Source organism: Erpetoichthys calabaricus, chromosome 11 (assembly GCF_900747795.2).
Source record: "Erpetoichthys calabaricus chromosome 11, fErpCal1.3, whole genome shotgun sequence".
Lineage (NCBI taxonomy): Eukaryota > Metazoa > Chordata > Cladistia > Polypteriformes > Polypteridae > Erpetoichthys > Erpetoichthys calabaricus.
The window spans coordinates 14,749,219-14,774,820 of NC_041404.2; the positions used below are offsets into that span (position 1 = coordinate 14,749,219).

At 38.3% G+C, this 25,602-nt stretch overlaps 1 protein-coding gene and 1 long non-coding RNA gene across 3 annotated transcripts in view; both read left to right on the forward strand.

Annotated features, from left to right (window-relative positions):
* The window catches only part of LOC127529612 (uncharacterized), a 356,389-nt gene that overhangs the window by 277,162 nt on the left and 53,625 nt on the right, over positions 1 to 25,602 (forward strand). The window lies entirely within an intron of this gene.
* dpysl3 (dihydropyrimidinase like 3) overlaps positions 1 to 25,602 on the forward strand; it is a 126,612-nt gene that overhangs the window by 72,216 nt on the left and 28,794 nt on the right. For both annotated transcript variants that reach the window (XM_028812728.2, XM_028812729.2), the window contains exons 2-8: positions 2,655 to 2,743; positions 4,651 to 4,835; positions 5,419 to 5,583; positions 9,216 to 9,277; positions 11,046 to 11,126; positions 12,999 to 13,067; positions 18,219 to 18,339. In XM_028812728.2, coding sequence (XP_028668561.1) covers positions 2,655 to 2,743; positions 4,651 to 4,835; positions 5,419 to 5,583; positions 9,216 to 9,277; positions 11,046 to 11,126; positions 12,999 to 13,067; positions 18,219 to 18,339 — 772 coding nt within the window. The remainder of the gene's footprint in view (positions 1 to 2,654; positions 2,744 to 4,650; positions 4,836 to 5,418; positions 5,584 to 9,215; positions 9,278 to 11,045; positions 11,127 to 12,998; positions 13,068 to 18,218; positions 18,340 to 25,602) is intronic.

The window sequence follows — 25,602 nt, forward strand, 5'->3', positions numbered from 1 at the left end:
TATAAATTGCAGATATATACTGTAAAATGTCATCAGAAAGTATTAAGACACCTTCGCTGTTTTCAAAGTAGGCTGAGCCACACAAGAACATTAACAGATTTGATCCTAAGCCACTCCTGTGTTGTCTTTACTCTGTGCTAAAGGTCTTTTGATCTGTTTAGATTCTCCTCAACCCTGACTAGTCTTCCATTCCCTGCCATTGAAAAATCACCACCATAGCATGATACCACCACCACCATCTTCACCGTTGGAATGATACTGCACAGGTGATGAGTGATGCCTTGCTTCCTCCAGGCGTGTTGCTTATAATTAAGGCCAAACAGTTCAGTGTTGGTTTCATGGTTGGTTACTAGAGAGTCTTATTTCTCATAGTTGAGAGTAATTTAAGTGCTCTTTATCTGCATTTCAAGTGGGATTTCATGTGCATTCTGGCCACTCTGCCATCATTTCCAGATTAGTGGAGATTTGTAGTGGTGGTTGTCTTTCTGAAAATGTCTCCCATCTGTACACAGGTTCTGTTGGTTACAGCCAGAGTGACCATTGGGGTTTTGGTCATTCCTCATACCAAGGCCCTTCTCCCCCAGTTGCTCAGTTTGACAGAGCAGCAGCTCTTAGAAGAGTTGTGGTTGTTCCAAACTCATTCCATTTAAGAATTATGGAGACCACTGTGCTTTTGGGAATCTTCAATGCTGCAAATCCCCAAATCTATGCCACAGAACAAACCTGTCTCAAAGCTCTGGAGACAATTCTTTCAACCTCAAGGGTTAGTATTAGCTCTGATACACATTGTCATCTGTGAGACATTATTTGGCAGTTGTGTGGCTTTTCTTATCACATCCAATGAATTGAATTGTTTAGAGGTGAGCTCCAACCATGGTATTGAACCATCTCCATTGTGGTCAATACAATGGGATACACCTGAGCCAAATTTCATGTGTCATAGCAAAGAGTCTAATACTTGTGTCAATGTGACACTTAAGATTTTGTTTTTTAAATAAATTTGCAAAACTTCCTTTAGTCCTATTTTCGTTTTTTCATTCTGAGATATGAAGTGTTGTCTTTTTAAGGAAAAATGAATTTTAAAGGTTGCAACATAGCAAAATATGAAAAATGTGAATAGGTCTGAATACTTTCTGAAGATGCCACACAAAGTCTTACTGAGACACATGCACACATACACAAATATTATATATGAAAGTATATATGGTGTGTGTGTATGTATTGTCCATTGAAAACTTCTGAAGTTACAAATGAAAATGAACTGCTACAGATATAATGATGAAATGTTCTGTAGGTAGGTAGTAAGAATCGGCTTCCTAAAAGAGAGCAAGCTTTCAGTCCTACCAGTGTTCAGTAATAATGGCGATACAATACTGTACCAGTTTGGTCCACAGATTAACAATGGAAGACAGAAGAACACTTCTGACTCTCTAGGCCAAGCCGTTTTATTGATTTTCTGCATCTCTTCGTGAATCATGGAGTCCAACACTGACAATTGTTACTGAAATGGTAGTTGACTCTTTATAGCTAGCAAAACTGCTCTTTAGTTCCACCTTATTCTTTCTTGATGCTTCGGGTGTTGAGATTTGACTTCTGCGTCCAGGAATAACCATCATTGGTTAAGGCTGAGACTACATCTAAACAAGTTCTTAGGTTTAAGTCACACAGCGGATTAGTAAATGATCTGCTATATGAAATACTGACGCTATAGGACAGGAGCACACTGAATTACAACATTATTGCAAAATATGTGGCATTGCTACAGTTTTTAGGCCAAAGTGTAGAAACAATTGGAACCAGTCGAGAGATTTCAGCAATGGTTAACTTATAACTGGAGAAGGACAATCCTGCTTCTAAAAATAACTACTGGATGGAGTTCAAAAGTCCCACAGGAAGAAGATGGATCTGTGTCATGATCTGACCGTTGTTTTTAGTTTTTCTGTGTATAGTAGTTCATGGGTCTGCAAAAATAAAGTATACATCATTTTAGTGTTTTATAGACCAAGAAACCCAGTGCTTACATTTATTTTTTATTTCAATTTACTTTTACTGATTTAAGAAATTAATTATGTTCTTTGACAGTGACATTTTGTTTTTGTTTGGGTGTCACCATTTTGAGATGCTTTGTGTATATAATTTCTATGGTGTTCCTAGGAGAGATCAACTGGAAGTGTGCAGTACATATGGGTCCACATCACACACTCCCTGGTTGTCCAAGTTTGTGGATATTAATGTTTATTTTTTTTTTAATGTAAAATTGATTTTTGGTTATGAGCTCTTTTCTGTCCTTTTGACCACTCTCTTCAACTTACGTTTTAACTCGGTTTGAGTGTAAATGCCTGGTTTTTGACTCTCTCATTTCAAGTATTGACAATGATTATTGTTTCACATTCTGACCTCTTATATTTTTGCTGTTATCTCACTTTGCTTGAGTGTTTTGGTAATTAAAAGAACCCACATTTTATATTTTTGGACTATTTTGGTATTGTAATAATGGAGAAATGCCAGTGCTGCTCATCTATTATAACTGTTCTGTGTGTAATTCAAAGTAACACAAGGTCCTAATATCTAAACTAAAACTAGTAAAGTATGACTCAATCATTTATGAGCAAGTAAACTAAAATAGTATTGTTTGTGTGTTTTTTATATTTCAGAGTGACAGGCTTCTGATCAAAGGAGGAAGAATAGTGAATGATGACCAGTCATTTTACGCCGATATTTACATGGAGGATGGTCTCATTAAGTATGTATCACCATAATTTCACACACTGTACCCTGTGTTTGCTTTCCAGTGTGAGAGGTGACAGAGAAGGTGTCCAGGTGCTACTAAATTAAATGTTGGGTCACGTTTGAGTGTTTGGTCTTTGTTTTGTCTATCTATGTACATTTTACTTTTTACAAATGGGCAACCTCATTATTGCTTTAGTTACATCTTAGATTTTGAGTATGCAGTTTATTTTAAAGGCAAAGAGAGGACACTCCTTGGTAGTGTACATGGTCTTGTGATTTACAGCTGTGGTCACTCACTGAGTAATTTACTCGTATCTGGTACCTTAATATTAATTAAATAAATAATAATTCAAAGTTTGCCCCTTGTGAGTGTGGATGCATCTGAGTGGGCCTTGTGATAGACTGGCACCCAGCCCAAGATTAGTTCCTGCCTTTGCACTTGATGATGCTGGGATAGATGTTAGTTCTGTGCACCCCTGAATTGTACATTGTGCATAATGTACGTGATAGTGCATTACCAATGAGAGTTTCAGTGAGTCTGAATTGTAGTGAGTTGGATTGTGAGTGAACCTTTCATGGTAAAAGCCAACAGGTAGCAGTTCTGCAGCACATTTATTTCTATTTGTAGGGCATAGGGTGACTTGGGAGTAGCTACACAGGGTTGGGATTTGCTTTGGCAGTCTTGTGGTTTCAAACCTTCCTCCTAAGCCAATGCAGTTCTGTAGTCTGTTACCACCTTACAGTGTACATCTTGTTGTATGGTGACATCAATTCAGAGTTAATGAGAAGTGAAAATCCATATTTTCTAACAGATCACAGTCTTATAGTTAGAGGTTAATTAAGAGCAGTCTTCATTGTCCATAAAGGAAACTAAAGCTTAGTGGTTAAGTAAGAATTTTCAAACCCAGCTTTGCCGGTTCAGTTCTAGCAGACTTTATGGTCCTCAACAAATCACTTCAAAAGTCTTCAGTTTCAACTGGGAAACAATTAAAGGAAGAGCCTGTTGTAAAGCCCTTGGTACTATAATGTGGTTGATTCATGGGCTGATCTACCATCAAGGCATTCTGGGTGCATGCCCAGGGGCCCGTGATGGAAAGGGGCCCTTTCACCAAGCCCATGTCACCCTGCTGATGAAATGATTGAGTCTGCAAATCAAAATGATCAAGGGGGGCTCCAAAGGTAACGATCGAGTCTCTCACCGAAATCAAAAGTCAGAAATGCCATGCTGCATTAAGTGATCTGGTGTTCGCTTGCTTCATTGTTGAAAGTTCGATCAGTTCTCTGTTAAGGAGCTAAGTCACCTGGAGGCCTGTGGGGTCTTTTGCTGGCCTTGGGTTGATTGCATCGCAAGATCTTACTTCTAGAATGGAAATTAGTGTTATAAGGAGAAATATGGTGAAAATGCTTGAACTTGTGGGGCCGCATGTCCTTCGCTTATGATTAGCATAAAGATGGCATGTATTAAGAATATCCAAGAAGTGTCCTTTACTGTGGTTGTGGTGGAGACATTATTTTTGTTACTTTTTGTTAAAAAATTGATTTTAATGGTGGACCTAGTGTTATAGTCTTGACCATCCATCCACCAATTTTGGGTTTGCACTTTTTCTATTTTCTTTGATTTTTTTTTCCTGTTTGACTATCATGGAAAGTGCTGGATTTTCAGATTGGAGAAAGAACACCAAAAAATGGTTAGAATCCTTAATAAGGTTGAGAAACCATCCCTGTATATTTAATGACATAAACTACGATGAGAATGGAGGCAGGCTGTTCTTCATGTCTCATGCTGCTGGGTCAAAGGGAAAGGCTCCCTTAAACCAGATGATTTGCTCATATGGCAGTTTGATGATTGTTACCTTATTTGAAACTGTCCTTATAAGGATAGAAGACACACTCTGTTGTATGCTTCTTTTTTTTTAACAGGCAAATTGGAGATAACCTGATTGTTCCAGGCGGTGTTAAGATCATAGAAGCCAATGGCAAAATGGTTATACCCGGTGGCATTGACATCCATACGCGGCTGCAGATGCCATATAGGGGAATCACGGCGGTGGATGACTTCTTCCAGGGGTCAAAGGCAGCTCTGGCTGGTGGAACTACCATGATAGGTCAGACATTTTTTTTTTTTTTTTTGATCTGTTTAGATCTGTTTTTTTTTTCGCCATCTTACTCAGTCTATCCTGGCAGGGCTGCAGTCCTCCTCATGGCACATACATCACACACATCCCATGACATCAGTGTATCAAAACTCCCAGGCTGCCAACAGCACATTTAATTTCCACCATGCAAATATCATATGGCTGGCTGGGAGTAAACTATGGCAGTAATATCTGGGGTGTCTTCTGCTGCTATGTCAAGCAGTAATTGAAGGCTAGTCAGGCTGTTGTCTTTCCATGTTGCAGTAGCATTTCTCATTAGGCTGGCAGCACAAACCCTGTTGAACCGTATCAGATATTTAGCCCACAGAGTCAGACATCACTATCAGATTTGAAATAAAATATGTCATTTCACTGTGTTTTAATTAAAAAAAACCAAAACAAATCCATTCCATTTCTTAATTAATTTAATTATCCTACATTGTCACACGATGCTTACTTTGAGTGACTGGTTTTTCATATTTATTTGTTTACATTTTTCTGCAGTTCTCTGTATATGCTAACCTCTCATCGCAAATTTTCTCTCTCCTTTCAGTTGACCATGTTGTGCCAGATCCTGGTGCCAGTCTTCTTGAAGCTTTTGAGAGATGGAAGGAATGGGCAGATGAAAAGGTCTGCTGTGATTACTCCCTACATCTTGATATAACTCACTGGAATGACAGTGTCAAGCAGGAGATTGAAGTCCTGGTCAAGGAGAAAGGTGTTGTGTGTTTCTTGCCCTAGTTCATCTTGTGCATGTATTTTTAAACTCATTAAACAGTGGAGTAATAAAGTGATTTTTCTTCTTATCTAAAGTAGGGATCAGCAATACGTGCTGACCGTCTTTCTCCTCAGATAGAAAACACATCTCGTTTATGTTTCAGGAAGTGGGTCATTGCTAAAAATACACTTCGCAGCCTTGAAAAAGAGCACAGCTCCAGGCATTTGTGGGGGTGTAAAGATTTCACCCAATTAGACCTCCCTCCTTTTTGGAGCTGTCAAGGAAATGAGCTGTTCACACTGTTATTATAATATTTGCGTAAAATAAAAAGAATCCTTACATTTATACTCTTTGCATCACAGTAATTTACTTAATCCATCTGTCCAATGTTGGTAGGCTCATAATCATCGTTTAAGTCACAGAATGCTAAAACCTAAATTGGCATACACTGGATACAAATCAATATCCCATCCTCCTCAAGGAGTGCTTGCATCAAAAGTAGTTTAGGGACTTTGAGCTGAAAACTACCAATGGTGATTTAAATAGTGTCACATGCAGATAGAAACATCACAGAAGGGTTATACCAAGGACAGCATTAGGCACAAAGAACATGCAGTAGGTGGCTAACCTGGGACACTAAAGAGCAGGGAGATTCAGGTTTTCATTGGCAGTATCTCTAGTTATAGTTACAAAGAGCAGTAGAGATTTGTATTTCTAATCTGACATTTTGTTATTTTTTTCTGGTGCCTACTTCAAGGAAAGGACACCTTTAGTCTTGGGCTGAAACTGCGAGTCATTCTTGCCTCAGTGCCTCCTCATTTTCTGATAAATGTATTGAAAATTATATTGATATTTGACTTTGAAATCTCTGATTTAATAATAATATTTCAATTCACTCTGAAGGCTTCTTGGGTTTTTAATACATTTTTATAGTGTGTGGCATTTGAATTTTCTATTTTCCACACTGGAATTTATACTGTGAACTTCAGCTACCACCACAGTCAAAAGACCTATAAAGGTGGTTATACGCTTTGAATTATTAACTGATCCAGCACAGTTTTTGCTAAATAGGATTACATTGAATGCAAATGGTAAGGGATCTGCCGCAACCTGACAGGAACACTAAATGTCCTGTCATCTATCCTGTTATTTTTAATTTCCTCTTGAAGATACAGTAAATACAACAGCAGTAGGTAGACGCCTAGTTTTAGCAGCCATAACAAGTATAGTCACCAGTGCCAGGCTTAGGTTTTCTTACACTTTTGAATGAATTATTTTTAAAAAAGTGGTGTAATCGGCAGGATATATACCTACAAATAATTGTTGCATATAACACACAAGACAAAGGTTTCATATCAGTTCTCAAGTTCTAGTGATTGCCCTGTGACAATTGTCTCTCCATTAAGTTTTCTTTTTTCAGATAGATAGATAGATACTTTATTAATCCCAAGGGGAAATTCACATACTCCAGCAGCACCTTACTGATACAAAAAACAATATTAAATTAATGATTGATAATAATGCAGGTAAAAAACAGACATTATCTTTGTATAATGTTAATGTTTACTCCCCCCGGGTGGAATTGAAGAGTCGCATAGTTTGGGGAAAGTGCTGCAGCGGTTAGCTCTCAATGTTTAAGTAAATCTGGTTTCTTTATCCGTAAATGTTTATGTTTTACCCCGATTCTGGTGGCATAATTAGTGCCATTTTGAGCATCTGTCATTATGATTCTCTGTGTTGCTATGTGTATACGCAATGTGGTGTGTGATGTCCCGGTGGCCAAGTTATAAAAGGCTTAATCACAGTGAATTTAATCATCTGCTCTTTATGTGAGATTTATTTTACCTTTTGATTGTCTCAGTTCTTTCTTTTCTGTATCTAATGTCTATTCAATGAATTTATTCCTATGGGGAGTGGGAGGAAAACTCACGCATACACAGATCAATGTACAAACTCGACATGGGCAACCACTCTGCAACAGTGCTAGTAAATGAAATATTTTCCCTAATATACTTTATGGAGTATGTAGTTTTTCCAAATGTCTGTGGGGTATTCCTTGTGATACTCCAGTTTTCCTCTGACTTACTCAGAGATATGCATGTTAGGTGAATTAATGCTTCCAGCTTGTCCTAGCATAAGCGTTGGTGTGTGCATGAGTGGATCATGCGATGGACTGTTTTCAGACCTTGTACCTAGCTCTGCCAGAACAAGCTGCTGAATTAAATAAAGGGTTTATAACAATATTATATACTTACTATATAATATCTTTAGTTTTCTTAACCCACTTATTCCACTACAGGGTAATGTAAACAGTATCCTAACACAGAAACACACTAACTCATGCCATGTAATCCTAATGAGTGGGCAACTTTTTAGGAATAAAAGAAGTGCTTTAGAGCTGTAGGCCATGGTTGAAGTTGCCATCCTATGATGAGATATTACTCCTAGACCAATGAAATAGTGACACTTGTGCCCAGCTAACTGCTTATTGACCTTATTTTTGCCCTCTCTGATAAGCAGTTTCTCACCCTTCATTGCTAGTTGAGGTTGCTGACGGGTTGTGGTGCCTGGGAAAAGTCATTTAAGCTGCGGCATATTGACTTGGAGAATCACTTAACATAGCTCCGTATTTACAATAAGTCACATGACAGTTAACAGTGGCTTTTCAGGTTGACATTGGCGCACCATGTCATGTTTACTTCTTTGTGAGGGCCTGAATCTTTGAAGAAATAAAATTAGCATTATAACATTTTAAGGTGTTTGTAGCCATGGACAGAGTGGTGGTGGGTTGAGAGCTGTTACAGTCGTGCTACCTGAGAACACAGATTAATACAGTAGTATGGATATGCTTTGCAGAGAGACAAGAAGTGGATCGCATGTAAGAAGTCAGCTTTGCACACTGTGGAGGGGCTGACTTGTATCCAAAAAAGTCCTATTAACCAAAAGATAGCAGTGCCACGTGAAAAACTGCTTGTTGTTGGCTACATCGTTCAAACACATGCTTGCATTTAATTTTATGGCCTTGTTTATGTGTTGTGCCAATGCAAATGGGTCTTTAAATAATTAAAACTGATATTCAGAAGTCTAACAGAGTGAAATAACAACTTGTTTGAGTTCTGTATCTGTGGATAGTGTCCTGCTATTTTTATTGAAGGTTGCCTGACTCCTGTCAGTGATGCTAGATAGTTTCAGTAAATTCATGTTACTTTATGGACAAGCATCTTTGTGGATAATTAACTCAAATGAAGACATGATCTTAAAAAAAGAATGAACAGTGTTTTTTTTATAAACCTTCTGAGATGCAATCAAAACTTGTTAAATTATTAAACTGGAGTAGGGAGCATGTAACACCCTCCCCATTCCCAGATCACTTGTGAGGTTAGCTTTCTAATAAAGACAGAAGATATCACTACAGGAAAACCAGCATTTGCTTATTATTGCTATGTGTTCTAGACAAAGCGGTCCAGCAGTGGCTACACCCTGTTTGCAGCTCTGCCTTTTGAATGTGGTTTAACGGCTCTGAGCCAGCCATATCTGGAACGTCCACTCATTCCATTTGGCCTCTGTAATTATCACATGCACTGTGCTGTGCCGTGCTCCTCCTCATACAGCTTGTGCCTCCTTTTCTGCAGGAGTTAACTCTTTCCTGGTATACATGACCTATAAGGACCTCTATCAGATGACCAGCAGCGAGGTAGGTGTAAATCTCATAGTTCAAGTGTGCCCTGTGTCAGGGGTTTATATGAAATAAAAGTCAAAACCTTTTCTTGATTCACATGCACGTGACCAAAATCTAAATAAATGTTTAGCTTTTCAGACAGCCTTCACTAACGCACTGTAGTTTCTTTCCTTCTTAAAAGTACCAGAGTTTTTCCCACCGTTCCCCTTTCATTATAATGCGTAACCTATGTGCTTCACCTGATGCTTAGAGCTGGTAAGGGGTTTACTAGAGAGCACACTATTCAAGAAGGTGGTTGATTATTGGAAATTACAGTGCTGATCAATAAATGTAAAAATCAAAGTAACAAATAGTATCAGAGATTTAGAGGATCATTATTGTCATATTTACAGAGTGCAGTAAAATTCTTACGTGATCTAACATTCATGCAACATGTCGCCACTCTCTTGGCACCATTAGTGAGTATAATAACCTTATGTTTAGACTGAAATCAATCAATCAAACTATAATATTTACACATCCAATCAGTCAGTGTCATTTTAAATAGTGAATATTAGTTGAGTCTATATAGTGCTAGTGATATAGTGCCTTTTATATATTAATGCGGTATTATTAGGATCAATAGTAGTATAGTAGAGAACGTTTTGGATCAAGCTGTCATTCAAACAGTGCTCCTTCCTGGAAATCCTGGCTAATGGACAGGTCATCGGTGCAGGAATACAAGGAGGCACTAAACAGAGTTGTCCTTGGTACAGATTGAGTTCAGAAAATATTAATGGGTTTGGCAGGGATACTAGAATGGGCTTTAAAAGCTGCTTTAAAGCCAGAAGACCCTGGAGTGGAGTTGAGAGAAGAGTGGGGAAATTAAACAAGGAAAACAAACCAGAGAGAGGGGAAGACACATGATATAAGGAAAGAAGGAAATTGGTGTGGTACTGTGGTAGATATGAAATATTTTTTAAAAATCATGTTGCATTTGTGTAACAAATTAAAGCTTTTTTTTTTCATTTACCATTATTTGGTTTGGCAAAGACATCAATAATTTTGCCATCACAGCATGCTTCTTGATGGAATGAGCACAATGCTTCAGCCTCTGGTAAACACATGTTTTTGTTGTTTACCCTGTTTTTAAGATTTTATTATGGTGAATAGTGATTAACCCCCCCCCCCCCCCCCCCCATGCACCTTTTTAGTGTGTCATCTTGCAGTGATGTCAACTGCAAATACTACTTTCAAGGTGTGTTTTTCACTTTTGTCCTAAAGCCTTTCCAGTGATTCCCAGGAACAGGACTGCCAATATCAGGCTAGGCCACGCCACTATACATTTCTAAGGCTGCTTTTGCACCTGTGGTCTGCTTGTGTGCTTTTAGGACTATAATGCCTACCTGGAAACCACTGAACTGTTGCTATGTTTTTCTAACAGTGAATGCTCCGGTGTCACTGGCACAGAAATCCATTTTACACAAAGGTTACAACTGAACTTTTGTAGCTAAGTGTAGCTCCAGATCTCAAATTAGAAACCCCTTTATTTTAAAAATGTCCATAATGTACAGTACTATCCACTCCCCAGTGGTGAAAACACCCTCTGTACATAGGCCATTAATTAGATTACACACTATCTTTTGCACAACTAAATTAAAATGATGCATTTTGATTTTTATTGGAAACATTGTTTATTGCTTTGTTTGCTTTGTTTTCTTGTTGGTGAGAAAGACCTTACTTGTTTTGTTCATTAATGTGACTTGGAAAGTTTATTAATTACTTAACATGTTGACTCTTTCAGCTCTATGAAATCTTCACTTTCCTGGGAGAGTTTGGGGCCATTGTGCAGGTCCATGCAGAAAATGGGGACATTATTGCACAGGTACTAGTAGTGCATTTGCTGGGTACTTTTTCTTGTAGAAGACTCATTAGATTTATATGTACATCTGTAATAAATGTTTATGAAACTCAACCAATCATCCAATTTCTTAATGATCCGTCTGTAACATTTTTTTCCTTTTGAACATTTACCCATTTGTGTCGTAACAATTTTCTTAATGGTCATTATATATATATATATATATATATATATATATATATATATATATATCCATCCATTATCCAACCCGCTGAATCCGAACACAGGGCACAAGGCAGGAACCAATCCCGGGCAGGGTGCCAACCCACCGCAGTATATATATATTATATATATATATATACATATATATGGCTGATTTATGGCATATATAAATACTATAGTGACTCCTATAAGTACCATTTTGGGTAGGTTTAGATTTAACTCTGTTATAACGGCATACTGCTTGTAATGCAATGTGATACCACTGCACAGACTTTATTTTGGTAAATATCAATAATTGTCACATTTTTAACCTGCATCATGCTATACATCAGTGTTCTCCAAATGTCAAAAGGGTGTGAAGCCTCAAAAAAGATTCCTAAACCAGACTGGAGCCTTCCTTTTACTATCCGGAAATTACCTTACATCAGACATCATGACCTCAGAATCTACTGGTAGGCTTTGGCCTATACAGGCCCAAAAAGGGATTTGGATTTAAATGTCCGGAAATAAATATCCCAAAATATATTTTAAAAATTCCTCATTAGGGAAAGGAAACAATAAACCTCTGACTAGAGAGACAACCCCAACAAATGTTATAAATAAAAAAGTATTTTAAAATAAGCCAAAATATAAGAAAAAAATGGCAAAAAATGCGATATGCTGTGCCTAAAAAGGCAACCCAGAATAGATAAGTCCCAAATTGCATTCCGGATAAAAAAAAATCAAAAACAGAAGCAATAATCCAAGAATCCAGCAAAATCAATATTAACTATGATAGTGCACTCTTTGAATGTCAACAAACCACTAAAGGAGCTTGTCCCTAGCCTTAAAAAAAATAAGATGTGAGTGGTCCCATTTGCACAAGCAACATAGGAAAACAGCACAACATGCAAAGAAAGAGCAGCATTAATAAAAATACATAATTGCAATAAACACAATCAAAATAATGCGTTACAACAAACAAGGAAGATCTATCTAGATGATACACGCCAATATGTAAAAATCATAAAAATACATAAAACTGGTAACCATCAAACTGTATAGAAAAAAAGCCAACCAAAGACTTCACTTTTCAGTCTTGAAAATTCTTCTTATTTATTTTATTATAACTAGGTGATTTTCTGTGACAGATGTTTTAACAAATACAATTTGGATCTTTTTATATAAGATCATGAAAACTTTAAAGAACACATAATTTGGTGTAGTAGGCAGGATTTTATTTAGATTAATAGATAAAGGGATTCCTTTTTTTTTCCTTGTCATTATCTCTAAAGTACAACATCTCTGGGCTAGCATTCCTGATTTCCAATTAAAACTAAATCTTGCCATTTTGTTAGTCTTCCTGCCAAAATTGCATACTTGAGTCAGTTATAGGTAATGTGCTTATAGTTTTCCTCTTGTCAATGGCTACTGGGAAAGGCACCGCTACAGGCATTGCTGCATCCTGGTGTTCTCCAGCTATTGCCATAGTGTTCACTTTGTTTCACAAAATGCCATGATGTCCCATTTGGCTCAGTTTGAATACTGTAAATGTTTTATATCATACTGTCAGTCGTATTTATTTCGGCAGGAGGCCTTGGCCACCTATATGGATATTTCAGTTTGTAATAACATTAGGTTGTTCTGTGAGCAAAGAATATGACTTCAAGATGTTTCTGTTTCTTTCCTTTCAAGGAGCAAGCCCGTATGCTGGAAATGGGGATCACAGGACCAGAAGGCCATGTACTCAGCAGGCCAGAGGAGGTAACTATGTCGTGTTGTCTTTGTCACGCTTACCCAATGACAAAATAGAGAAACTGAATGAGACTAAAACGTATGACTGAGATACCTCAATCTAGAAAGCAGCTGCTTTTACAGATTTATTCTGTCTGTCGAATATTTTCTGCCCTTTTAACCATGTGTTTTGATTTCGGTAACATAATTTATACGATTTCTTTCATTTATGTTGGAGGTAAGGGTGGTTAAGGCAGGACAATACAAAGGATTCCTAAGTAGTTAGCGTGTGAAAGCTTGCACAGCTGCCATCTGGTACTCTAATCTGACTGGATTAAGCAAACTGCAATTACTTGGGAAGCTCCCAGCAAGTATAGATTGCACTGAAAATCAGCAAGCAAGTTTGACTGGGGGCCATGTAGTTTAAGACAGCATAAATCATTAACAAATCAACTGGGAGGAAACAAAAATGCATTTAAAAATAGATTGTTGATAATTTCTGCGTAAACAAAATGGAAACCTCATATTGTAGTATACCATTCTAATCCATTATTTGTTTGCTTTTACTTGATAATTCTCAGTTATGATAAGACAGCTAAATGTAAACTCACTTTAGAACTTTTGGTGGTTGTTAGTAAGGTGCAATGTTTTTCATGAGAAAACCCACTGACTCCTTGTTAGCTAATATGATCTTTTATTTTTTTATCCCAGTATATCTAAATAAAAATACGTCTGACACATTCTGTCAATCCAGAAAGTTAATTTTTGAATATATAGTCATTATTCAGTGACAGAGTCAGTTCTGAAGAAGACCCCTCTTATAGCCTGCCAGTACTCTCTTTGAGATATATTTAATACTGTTCCCTTTTTAATATTTTTAATCAGTGTATTTATTGTTTACAAATGTACCTCCTCACGTGCAACTGTTCTTCTCTTTTTAAACTTTCCTATATTTCAACAATATTTAAAAGCCTACCAGTCTCCACACGTTCTATTTCATGGACACATGGGAGGCATTGTCAGATTGTTATGGGAATGATGTCTATTATTACATTCATAACAGTTTATCTTTTTTATGAGGAATGTCTGCGCTCTCCATGTGAAGTGGGTCTGCCCCCTTTTCCTTTGTAATGCTTATGTTAGACAGTTAAGTATTTAGTCTGTTTTTCCTTCACCTAGGAGACATGGTGAGGCATTTTTTGCTCTACTGCCTCATGGATGTATCATCCTGGGTCCAAATCCAGCACTATGTATGAGATGTTTCCATGTTCTTGTGTATGTGTGTGAATTTTTCTCGAGACATGCCTGTTATGGTTTTTTGGAATCTCTAAATTGGCTTTTTGTGAATGGAGGCCTGACTGGTATTCTGTCCAGCACTGATTCCTGCCTTGTGCCAGATGCTGTCAGGATAAGCTTAGAGCCTTGTGATGCTGAGTTAGATTAATTGGGTGAAAAAACATTATACTGTTTAGTCAAACTGCTCCTCAGCCAGCATTCTAATGCAGATGCTATTCTCAAGTGTTGTCTTACAACTGCAGGTAAATTGTACAAGTGCATTTAAGTGTGCATCATGGCAGGAGTATGGACAATATTGTCTTCTGGACATGCCAGAGTCAGTGCCATAAGCAAACAGAAAAACTGAACAAAATATTATTTATAATTTTATTAGCCTTTAATCAAGCGGAAGACTTGAAGGTTGTAGCCTAGGTGTCATTGACTAGACTTACTTTCCAACCTCAGGAGAAGAAACAAAAAACAATTCCAAAGGGACAGAACACCTGCATGTAGATCTTGGTAAGCCTCTTATTGTGTAGAAGTTGATTGTTCAAATCTGGTGTAGCATCAGTGCCTTCACACACATTTGTAAATGCTCTCTGTATATATTTACAATAAACATGAGAGACTTTTATATTGGCAAGTGAGTATAATGGTGACTGTATCTTTTCACAGCAACAGCCATAGTGAAAATGTGCAAAGTGGATAAAAAAGTGTGGAATGGAGAGCTTGCTTTTCTGTGCCCCAACTTCTGTCACCATATAGCGGGGTTTTTACCAATACAGGCTGAAAGCCCAGCCTTTTGGTTCTAACTATGCTGTCTGAGTAAGGCATTCTTTAAATTGAAAGGACACTAATGAAAAAGAAAATAGAAGAATAAATAAATAAAGCTTAGTCAAATCATATATTTTAACTAAGAAATATGTAGCAAATGAACCGGGTACAAGTACAAAAATGCTTACCATCTCAAATAGATTTATAAAAAAGCCTTTGATTGCTGCATGCATCAAGTGGAAGATTTCACTGAGTCTTGAAACCAAAGCAGCTGAGAGTGTAGACATCAACAGAAGGTGCATTATGATGGCTAAGCTGCAAGTAGAGGTCAGGCGGTATGCGACAAAGCCTTAGGCAAGGACCTGGGAGGACCCACAATGAGTGCAGATCTTGGTCATATAAGGTATTACTCTAGTAAGTGTTTTGAATGGCCATATTGAAAGTGGTGTCATGTGAATAGCACCTGAATTAGAGAGCTCAGCTGGCCTGTAGACTTCATCTCAGTTGCATGATGATAGATGTGGGTCAAGCTCAGAGCGTATCGAGGTATCATTTCTTCCAACAAAGGAATGGAAGGTTGATGTAATTTTGCACATGTGAAAGCTGTTTTTTTTTTTTTTTAACATTTGGCTAAAAGCTGTGTAACTTGGACAGAGGCGAACAATAACTATTAACAAAAGTCAAAGGAGCCGCATTATTGAGGGCAGGCCCATCCAATCAGACTGCTAGGCCTATCCATTAAGCATTTGTTTTCATAAAGAGTCGAACTGGTGACTTTCTGATCGACTGGTGACTTCTACCAAGTTTGATTACATTTTATACCCAGTTAGCTCAAAGTTAACCTTAACCAGGAGCTTGTGTGTATGTCCAAACTTGCCAGTGTAGATTGTTAACAATCATAAAATCATTTTTGAAAAATTGCACTTTGCGTCTTAGACAATGCCTGAAACTACCCCTTTAATTACAGACGGTAAGGACCCCAACTGTCTATCCAATATTGCACTAGAAGTTTGGCACATTGAAAATAGAATTTGGCTAACAAGGAGTAGTAACACAGCTTGTGCTGCCAAGTGCCCCAAAGAATAAGCCAAGCAGTGCTGCGCTGAATTGCATGTGCCAAGTCTGTTGACTATGGATGATAATCAAAAAACAAGTTATACTGAAGAAATACTTGGCAGTTTCATGCGGGACGAGTTACTACTTTGTCACTTTTCTGTCCATTGCTGCATGTGTATGTGTTCTGGTATTTATTATTGCTCATTGTTATTTATACATATGTATGTTGGTACTTCCCTTTTTGGTGTTGAGTGTGTGGGTAAGCATTTGATTAATATAATATTTGATTGAAAAATTAAATCTGTAGCTTCTGCTGTTGTAATCAAGGTGTTTAATGCCTTAGTGAGCCAGTTGCACTTTTATTTTGGTTGCTTGGGCTTAATGCCATTTTTTCATTAATTCTAGTTTAGCATCTGACTAGAAGGTCAATTCTGTTGATATTAGTTTATCTTTCAGAGTGTATGATATATGCCCAAAGTGTCACCGATCTCTTGATATAATGCAGTTTTTGATTGCCTAGTGTGTCAGTTACTGTTAATTTAAATTACTTTTACATCAGCATTTTATTAACATAGTTCTCAGAACCAACACAGGGGTTAATTTGATTTTTATATTGGAAATTCATATGGACTAGTGCCCACCTACAGAATTCCAATGCCCAATTTAAGATTAGGTTTGGGTGGTGGGTCTGACTTAAAGGTGTACATTTTAATGTCTTCTGGCAATAAGGTTACTGCGATATAAAACTCAGAGCTGATCTAACGCGTCTGTTTATTTGGACCAGCGCTGTCATCTGTCGGTGTTTTTGTATTCTCATTGCTCTGTATTTTGTTTTAATATTTCATTTTATTTTATGTTTTATTGTCCAGCTCATTTTGAGTTTTGTCTGAGATAGGCGTTTTATAAATACATTTTTACTTTTTTTTGCTGAACTTACATGGACTGATTTTATAGTTTACATCTGAAAACATTTACTGCAAGTCTTTTCTTCTTTTCTTTCACTGTCTGGAGATGATTGTTCTCCAAATTTCATTGATATACATATACAGGTGGTGGGTTGGGGAAGATACACGGGATATCATTAGTTTAACTTTAAAAGTAGAGTAAACCAGCTGCTAAGTGAGCAGGGTGTGACAGTTTAAGGTAAAAGTCCAAATATTACTTTTATTTAGACAATTATGTGCACAAAGCACCCTCCACTCCACAATACTCAAATAATAATAATTCCTATAAACAAATACCAATCCTCCACTCCCAGACGCGTTGCCACCCTTCCACCCAGCTCAGCTCAGTGTCTGGGCTTTCCCATAGTCCTTTTATATCCCCTGACCCGGAAGTGGTTCCTGGCAAAACCCACAAGTCTGTATTCCTTCCGGGTCAGGGTAAACAGTCCTTTTCTTCACCCCGGGAGCACGTCGTTCCTTCCGGTCACGTGATGCTGACGCACTCCCAGGTTATAGGGCACACAAGAGCCCACTATCCCCCCTACAGTGACTCCCGGTGGTCCCCAAGGTATCCAGCAGGGCTGTGTATATACACTACAAAGTCCATGAGGCCCTGCTGGAACTCGGGGCACCATCATGCTGTCCGGAGGGCTCCTCCTAGCGGCCTGGGGGTGGCGACCGGAGTCTGTAGCCGGTCGTCCATCACAAGGGTCAAAAATGTAAAAGGCAGTGAAATATTTTAACTGATTTAGCCCCCCATGTTCTACATCAGCTAAAATGTTCTTATTGTTTTGAGTGTAAAATTACAAAGAGCCCCTCCAATAATTCCCACACCCACTAGTCATTACAATGTATGTTCAGTAATGTTATATTTACAGCCAAATTCAAACTTGTTGTTAGAGAAATATCATCAGTGAATAATTGCTCTTAACCCCTTTATATACTGTATACACGTGAATGTTTGTAAAATATCTTCTTCTTTTGACTGTTATGGTTTAACTGATTAATGATCTTGTACATATATGAACTATATAAATATTTTTTAAAGGTTTAGGCTTATCATGTTATTTTTCTTCATTCTTCAGTAAAACTGTTGATTGTTTTGTGTTTTTTTTTTCCTTCTCCATGACAGCTTGAGGCAGAAGCTGTCTTCCGGGCAATCACCATTGCAAGCCAAACCAACTGCCCTCTCTACATCACAAAAGTTATGAGCAAAAGTGCAGCTGACATAATTTCTCAGGCCAGAAAAAAAGGTTTGTAATGTTTAATTCAGTAGCTGGGCAGGAGAGTCTAACTCAGGTGGTTGCTTCCATGTTTTACAGTAAGGCCCTTCAAAGATATATTGACCTGATAACATACTATGGGTTTGCTGTCACAGTTCCTGTGCCAGTATTCCTGGAAGAGTGTACTTGCTGCATTTGGCACTTGTCTTTCTACAGTGAGGGTGCATCCTGTCTGAATGATGCAGGGTGGGAAAAGGTCTGAGTGCTTTGTGACATTTCATTCTCAGGCTGCTTGTTAGGGTAGAATACTAGATGCTGAGCTCTGAGAAGAGCCCTCCTGCAAGCTCTAGAGGTCACGCTGCCAGTGAGCTTAGACAGTAAAGAGGGGGAGCTTGTAAATGGGTGATGAATGCTGGTTTAAAATGGACAGATAGCTGATTGGAGGAGTGTATCATTCACTTTTCTCTCTGTCTGTTCTGCCTACCCACATGGATTTAATCAGACCTGCTGCTATGGGTACAGCTGGGGACTCATGGTCCTAGTCTTTGGGAAATGCTGAAATGTTAAGAGAGCAGCTGTTCTCTTTATACACTCAATGACCTCACTCTGTTTCAGAAGTAAATCTCCTAGAGTATCAGGTTTTATTAAAATGACAGGCTGAAAATTCCAGCAACTGATGTAAAATGAAATTAATGCAATGTCACAGCTTTGTACTGCGGCATGGGAAAGGCAGCTCCTTGTAATATCAAATTCACTTCCAAAAGAATGTTGAGTGCCCGTCTAAGCATTATCTAAAAACACTTTAGCTTGAGAGGAGCTGTAAGGAGTGGCAACCCATCTCGGTAAACACTAGAAGATGCAATATGGTCAGTTCATCATTGGGCACCATTCCATATTTGCTTATTATGCTAGAGCAATTTAGGTTCTTAACCCAAGGCGCAAATTAGGTATGCATATTACAATGGCATATTGTCCATGCATCTAGGTATACTTGACAGCAATGCCCAAATGAATGAGAAATGCTGGAAATGATTTTTGTGTTTACATTTTGCTTAATCAGCACCAACAGTCCAGTGTTGCTTTTGCTAATTTCCATCCTGTTATACACAAACCCAATGTAACTGATATCCATCCATTTTTACCAGTATCCTGAAACTTCACCAGTCAGGGTCACAGACAGCTGGTGCCTATCACAGCAGCATTAGGTGTAAGGAAGGAGGCCAGCTATCAGACCATCGCAGGCACTTAGCTACCCTTCACCGCGGGAGAACCTAAACTTGTTGGTCTGTTATTTGTATACTTTATATCAGATGTGTTTTCCATGGAGACTATCTAATTCCATCTGTTTTCTGATACATCACTAGATAATTCAAGTACACTGATGAGAAAACAAGACTTTTGGCATAAATCTGACATGAAACATTAGCTTAATGCTATGTTGCCAAGATATTAAACATGTTAAAGTGAATTTAAAATCATATTTTATAATAATATCAAATTTTGCAGTGGTAAAATATGAATAGAATAGTGTGATGGTGTAGTGTTTATGGCTTCTCCATCGTGGGTTCAATGACTTGTGTTCAATCTGTAGCTCAAGCACTGTCTGAGTGGACTTTGCAGTATTATTGCTTATCATTGTACACTGCCTGGCCAAAATAAAAGTCGCCACCAAAAAAAAAGGTCACGCACTCTAATATTTCGTTGGACCGCCTTTAGCTTTGATTACGGCACGCATTCGCTGTGGCATTGTTTCAATAAGCTTCTGCAATGTCACAAGATTTAGTTCCATCCAGTGTTGCATTAATTTTTCACTAAGATCTTGCATGATGGGTGTATCACTTCATCTGCCTCTCTTCTTACCCTGAGCGCCCATCACTCTGGAACAGGGTAAATCTGGACTCATCAGACCACATGACCTTCTTCCATTGCTCCAGAGTCCAATCTTTATGCTCCCTAGCAAACTGAAGCCTTTTTTTCCGGTTTGCCTCACTGATTAGTGGTTTTCTTACGGCCACACAGCTGTTCAGTCCAAATCCCTTGAGTTCCCTTTGCATTGTGCTTGTGGAAATGCTCTTACTTTCACTATTAAACGTAGACCTGAGTTCTACTGTTGTTTTTCTTTGATTTGATTTCACCAAACGTTTAAGTGATCGCCGATCACGATCATTCAGGATTTTTTTCCGGCCACATTTCTTCCTCGAAGACGATGGGTCCCCACTATCCTTCCAGTTTTTAATAATGCGTTGGACAGTTCTTAACCCAATTTTAGTAGTTTCTGCAATCTCCTTAGATGTTTTCTCTGCTTGACGCATGCCAATGATTTGACCCTTCTCAAACAGACTAACATCTTTTCCACAACCACAAGATGTGTCATTCGACATGGTTGTTTATGAAATGAGAAGCAACTCATTGCACCAGTTGGGGTTAAATAACTTGTTGCCAGCTGAAAGATAGTCGCCCATGCAGTAATTATCCAATAGGAGGCTCGTACCTATTTGCTTAGTTAAATCCAGGTGGCGACTTTTTTTTTGGCCAGGCAGTGTATATATTTGGCTGCCACCTTTAAGCAACTCAACTTAAAAGTTCAATGTACAGCTTATTTGTTTATATACATCATTTTTGGACAGACCACAAATGGTGAAGTTGTATTTGCTCACATTCAGACAATGAATCAGAATTGGCAATTGAACCAACAGTCTTGCAGTTTTAAAGACTTGTACCCTGCTACTGGTGAGTGAGTGTTGGTGTGTTAGCATGATTGGCAACTCTAACCTAACACTTCTAACAGATGTTCAGTGTTGTTATGATTGACCCAAAATGTCTAAAATCTAGAATGTGTGGTGGAAAGAAAGAGGAAAAGCAATAGCAACCCTGCAAGATGTATCCTGATAATTTGATGTCCCATCCAATATTGCCTGGAAGGAGTACAGGCCTTCTCATTCTAAACAGAATGTAACCGGTTAGATAATACAGTATATGAAGAAGTAAGAGTCATCTTCCATTCATCTGTCCATTTTATAACCTGCTTATCCAGTTAATTTCCACATAACTAAATATACTACATTTATATAAGGCACAACACGAGTCAACCTTTAATACATTGGTGTCCCAACCAGGGTTTGTACCAGCCTTGCATGTGATGCTGCCAGGATAGACTGCAGCTCTCTGTTACCCTAACCTTGGAGTAAGCAATGATTTATGAGCTTATTACGTGTTGCACTCCATGTTACCTTGTTACACTGCATTACTTTATAATAGTGATGAGGAAACTCCACAGTGTTCGCTTCGCCTGGAGTTCTGAGAAATCACCAAAGTGTTTGCAAATATCGATAAACTTGGCGAACTATTTGAAGTCCGTGGGGAAGGATAAACTGAACGAGATTTGACTAGATTATAATGATGCATTCATCTTTAAAGTGTTCCTGAGGGTTAGGGCAATGTCTGCCAACTATATTGGACCGGTTATTGTGGCCAAATAGGTGACCTGAGCTGTGCGGAAACAGTGCCAACCACTGCACCACAGTAGAGATCAAAGAAGAAAGAATGCAGTCAGAGATGCGCAATTAAAGATTTTGTCAAAACCAAGTGGAAATGCCAAAATCGTAGTCAAAAGTCAGAAAAAATATGTAGGTCTTTTAAAGTCAGAAAGTTCAAAGTGGTGTGTCATGCTTGAAGCCTCTGACTGGTTCTATTTTTTGAAGTCACTCTGAAGGCTCTCCAAACTGTCTGTGCTGATGCTTTGTACTTTTTCTTCTATCAAAAAGATAGAAACGTCTTGTACATAATGATAAATGTTTTGCAATTATTTCATAGTCTCTTATGTTGGGGTGAGGGGTGGAGGGGCATCAGACTTCATCAAGGTTTGCTTTTTATCTGCATGGAGCTAATTAAGTATGCATAGGGCACATATTATATTATACTGACATGGAACTTGAAGATTAACCTGTATATTCGGCGACAAGCACAGATAACTCATTATTTATGCTGTATATGTTTCATAAAAATTCAATTTTGAGACCCTCCATTATTTATTTATCTGTTCTACCACTAACTAAGACCCACAGAGATTGTAATGCAAATGATGTAATACCCAGGGGTGTTCCCATAAAATGTTTGCTGTTACAGCTCCGTGGGATGGCACACTGGCCTTGCAAAGCATTATGGGGTGCTGAGGAAAAAAGTTCTCCTAAACCAAATGAATTATCAGTAAATAATTCAACAAACAAGGGTGAATGCAGCCAATTCGCTGTGACAAATGCTTTGGCGAAATTTGCTGATCAACACTGCTTTATAATGTAAACAAAGATGTGGATGAACGGGTGTCCCTGCCAGGATGGCCAATGGCATAATTTCTGACTAGGATGCCATTTTACTGGAAGGACGGAGGAAAACTGTCTTCTGAGACCATGTGCATAACCTTTATGCTAGGTGGCAGTATGGCTCCTGTTTGGACACCTGCAGTGCTGAATATACATTGTAGTTCTGGTAGCCAGCCCTGCTAGGGTCATGAGATACCACAATAGAGTCAAACTGGTAGAGGCAGGCTCCTCTTTGAGGAGAGGACCCACATCAGATAGAAGTGTTTGCTGGGTGCAGTGTTAAATAAAGTACTCGCAGGTCCAGGTAAAAGAAATGGAGCCCCTCGCCTCACCCAGGTGAATTGGAATTAGGAGAGGAGAAAGACAATGTTTGCCTGGAAAGCATGGAGGAGGTGAAAAGAAAGAAAAAAGGGAAAAGTAAAAAAAATGAAAAAAGAAGCCTATGTAAGGTATTTGTTAAAATAAAATTTTATTTATTTGAACCAGGTGAAGTTGTGTCTGAGGTTTGATGCTATGTTAACCCCCTACAGAGCACAATATGTGTAATAATTATGTTGTAAATAAAGGGTCCTCCTTGTATGTACATGAGTGCTATGGGGACTTTTAATGTATAATTTTTTATCAAATGTATACTATTGAAAGCTAATTCAATTCAATTAGTTTAGTCTCACACAAGTGGTACTTTTTGTGTAATTTCACTCCTATGCGGAGAAGCTTACTCTCACCTAATTTACAATAGGTGCATGGGTGCATGAAGGACTTATTTGTTACAAATAAAATTATAATCCTTAATGTCTCTGCATTTACATGGTGTAACATCTGCCATTCATCTGCTGCCAAGTGTATCTAGAAGTAAATGAAGAAATAGTTGAACTTTTGTCCAAATTGCTGGTTCTGTACGTTCCAGTGAAGAGTTTTATGATGACATTTTTATCCCTTATTATGTATGTGCTTGTTTTTGAGACACTCCATGACCATGGCTGTGGTTCAGCAAGGCCTGTCTCACTTTATTTGCTCTCTGTTATGTGATTTGAGTTCACCTAATCTTAGTTTATTTTAGCTTTACTCAGCTCCACTTCTTTTTCATTACAGAATGGATTAGCTGCAATCATTTTGTTTTATTTTAACTCATCCTGACTCAGCACATATCACCGCAGTTTAATTCTGCTCTGCTCATCTTCTGTCATTTCTGCCTGTCTTGTACATCTCATTTTAATTCTCCTTAGTTTATGGCATATATCCCAGTTCAGCTTAGTCTAGTTTTTTTTTAAGCTGTGGGGTGGAACAGTGGTCTGTTCTACTGACTCGAAGCTCTATATTCCTGAGTTCAAATTCTTACCTGGTCACTGTCCATGTAGTGTCTGCATGGTCTGAATTTTGCAGTATTGTTCTCTCTCTCCTCCCGTACCCATACTTGCAAGTTAGGTCCATTGTAAATTGGTCCTTTAGTGTACGTGCGTTCCAAGGTGGACTTGAGCCCTGTCCAGGGCTGGCTCCTGCCTTGTACTGAGTGCTGTTAGGATGGAGTCTGTCCCCTTAAGTCTCTAAATTCGATACCTAAAATATCTAGATTTCAATATGGATAAATAGATGATTTTATTTGTTTTATTCTAATTTTGCTTTTTTGTAGTTTACATTGGTTAATATTTTCATTTTAGGTCAGCTCAACTTATAGGTGCTAAGTTGTCTCACTGTCTACTGGTCCATCTCATCTCAATGCGCTCAATACCACTGCAGACTAGATCTGCACTACATCTGCCTTTGCAGTTGATTTTCACTCTGGCCACACTCCTTGTGTTCAGATGGAGTCTAATTGAGTTCAGTTCAGTGCAGGTCATTTTATTAGGATCAGTGTCACCATAATTAGCCTAATTCACATTATCATGTGTTCTATCCGGCACATTTCAGCCTGGATGAGTTTAATTCTGATTTGCTCAAAGCAGCTCAGTTTAAGGCAGTGACAATGGTTAGTGCTGCTTCCTTAGAGATCAAAATTCAAGTGTGACTGGAGTTTAAAATTTCTCCATGTGTCGGTCTATGCGTCTTTTCATACCACATCCCAAAGTTTTGCAATTTATCCTATTTTCTGAGTAAAAGCAAGCCTGGAGTGAGTGAGTATGGACATTGTAATCCATGAAATTGTCTCGCAGAGCCAAGCTGGTCTAGTCTGACATTAAAGGAGCTGATCTGACAAAAGAGTGGAACTGTACAAGAAGGACCAGTACTTCCTGCAGACACTCCAGTCTTTCATGGAGATGTTTTATTAATAGTAGTCAGTGTGCTATTTTAATGCCTGAACTAACTTCCCAGGTAAGCTTTCTGTATCTCGGGGCAAATTCTGGACACGCTGGAAGCTGTTGTGGAAAAGAGGATGGTGGCAAAACTGAATACCAACATGAAAAATGCCCTCCATCTCCTCCAATAGGCCCTCTTTTGGAGTACTTTTAGCCACAGGTTCATTCCTCCACGGTGTGCTAACTAGTGCCTTTGGTGATCTTTTCTGTTCACTTCTATCAGGCAATTCAGCTCTTCCTCCCGACATTCCAGACTAAATAGTTGTACTGTATTGAATGATTTTATTATTTGTCTTATGATTCTGTGTCTTTATTCTTTGTTTCTGCTGCTGTATACATCTAAATTACTCCTTGGAATGAATAAAGTTTAACTGATCTAATCTAATATATATGCCTGGAGACAACAATGAGTGAATTTTGCTTCAAATTGGGTAGATACAATTAGACGGCTTACTGAGTGTCACATTTCTAAGCCACCAAAAGTAGTTGTGTAATAAATACAAAGAGCAGAAGTGCTTTCATTAACAAGATCCGACAGAGAGCAGGCTTCTGATTACTATAAAGTGTCTACAGCTGAAAATTCTCCTAAGCAGTCCCCTATTAAATATATAAATGTGGGTCACAGGTGTGAAGAGCACATTGCATATGTCAAAAATAACTTAACCTTTTGTAAAGGCATT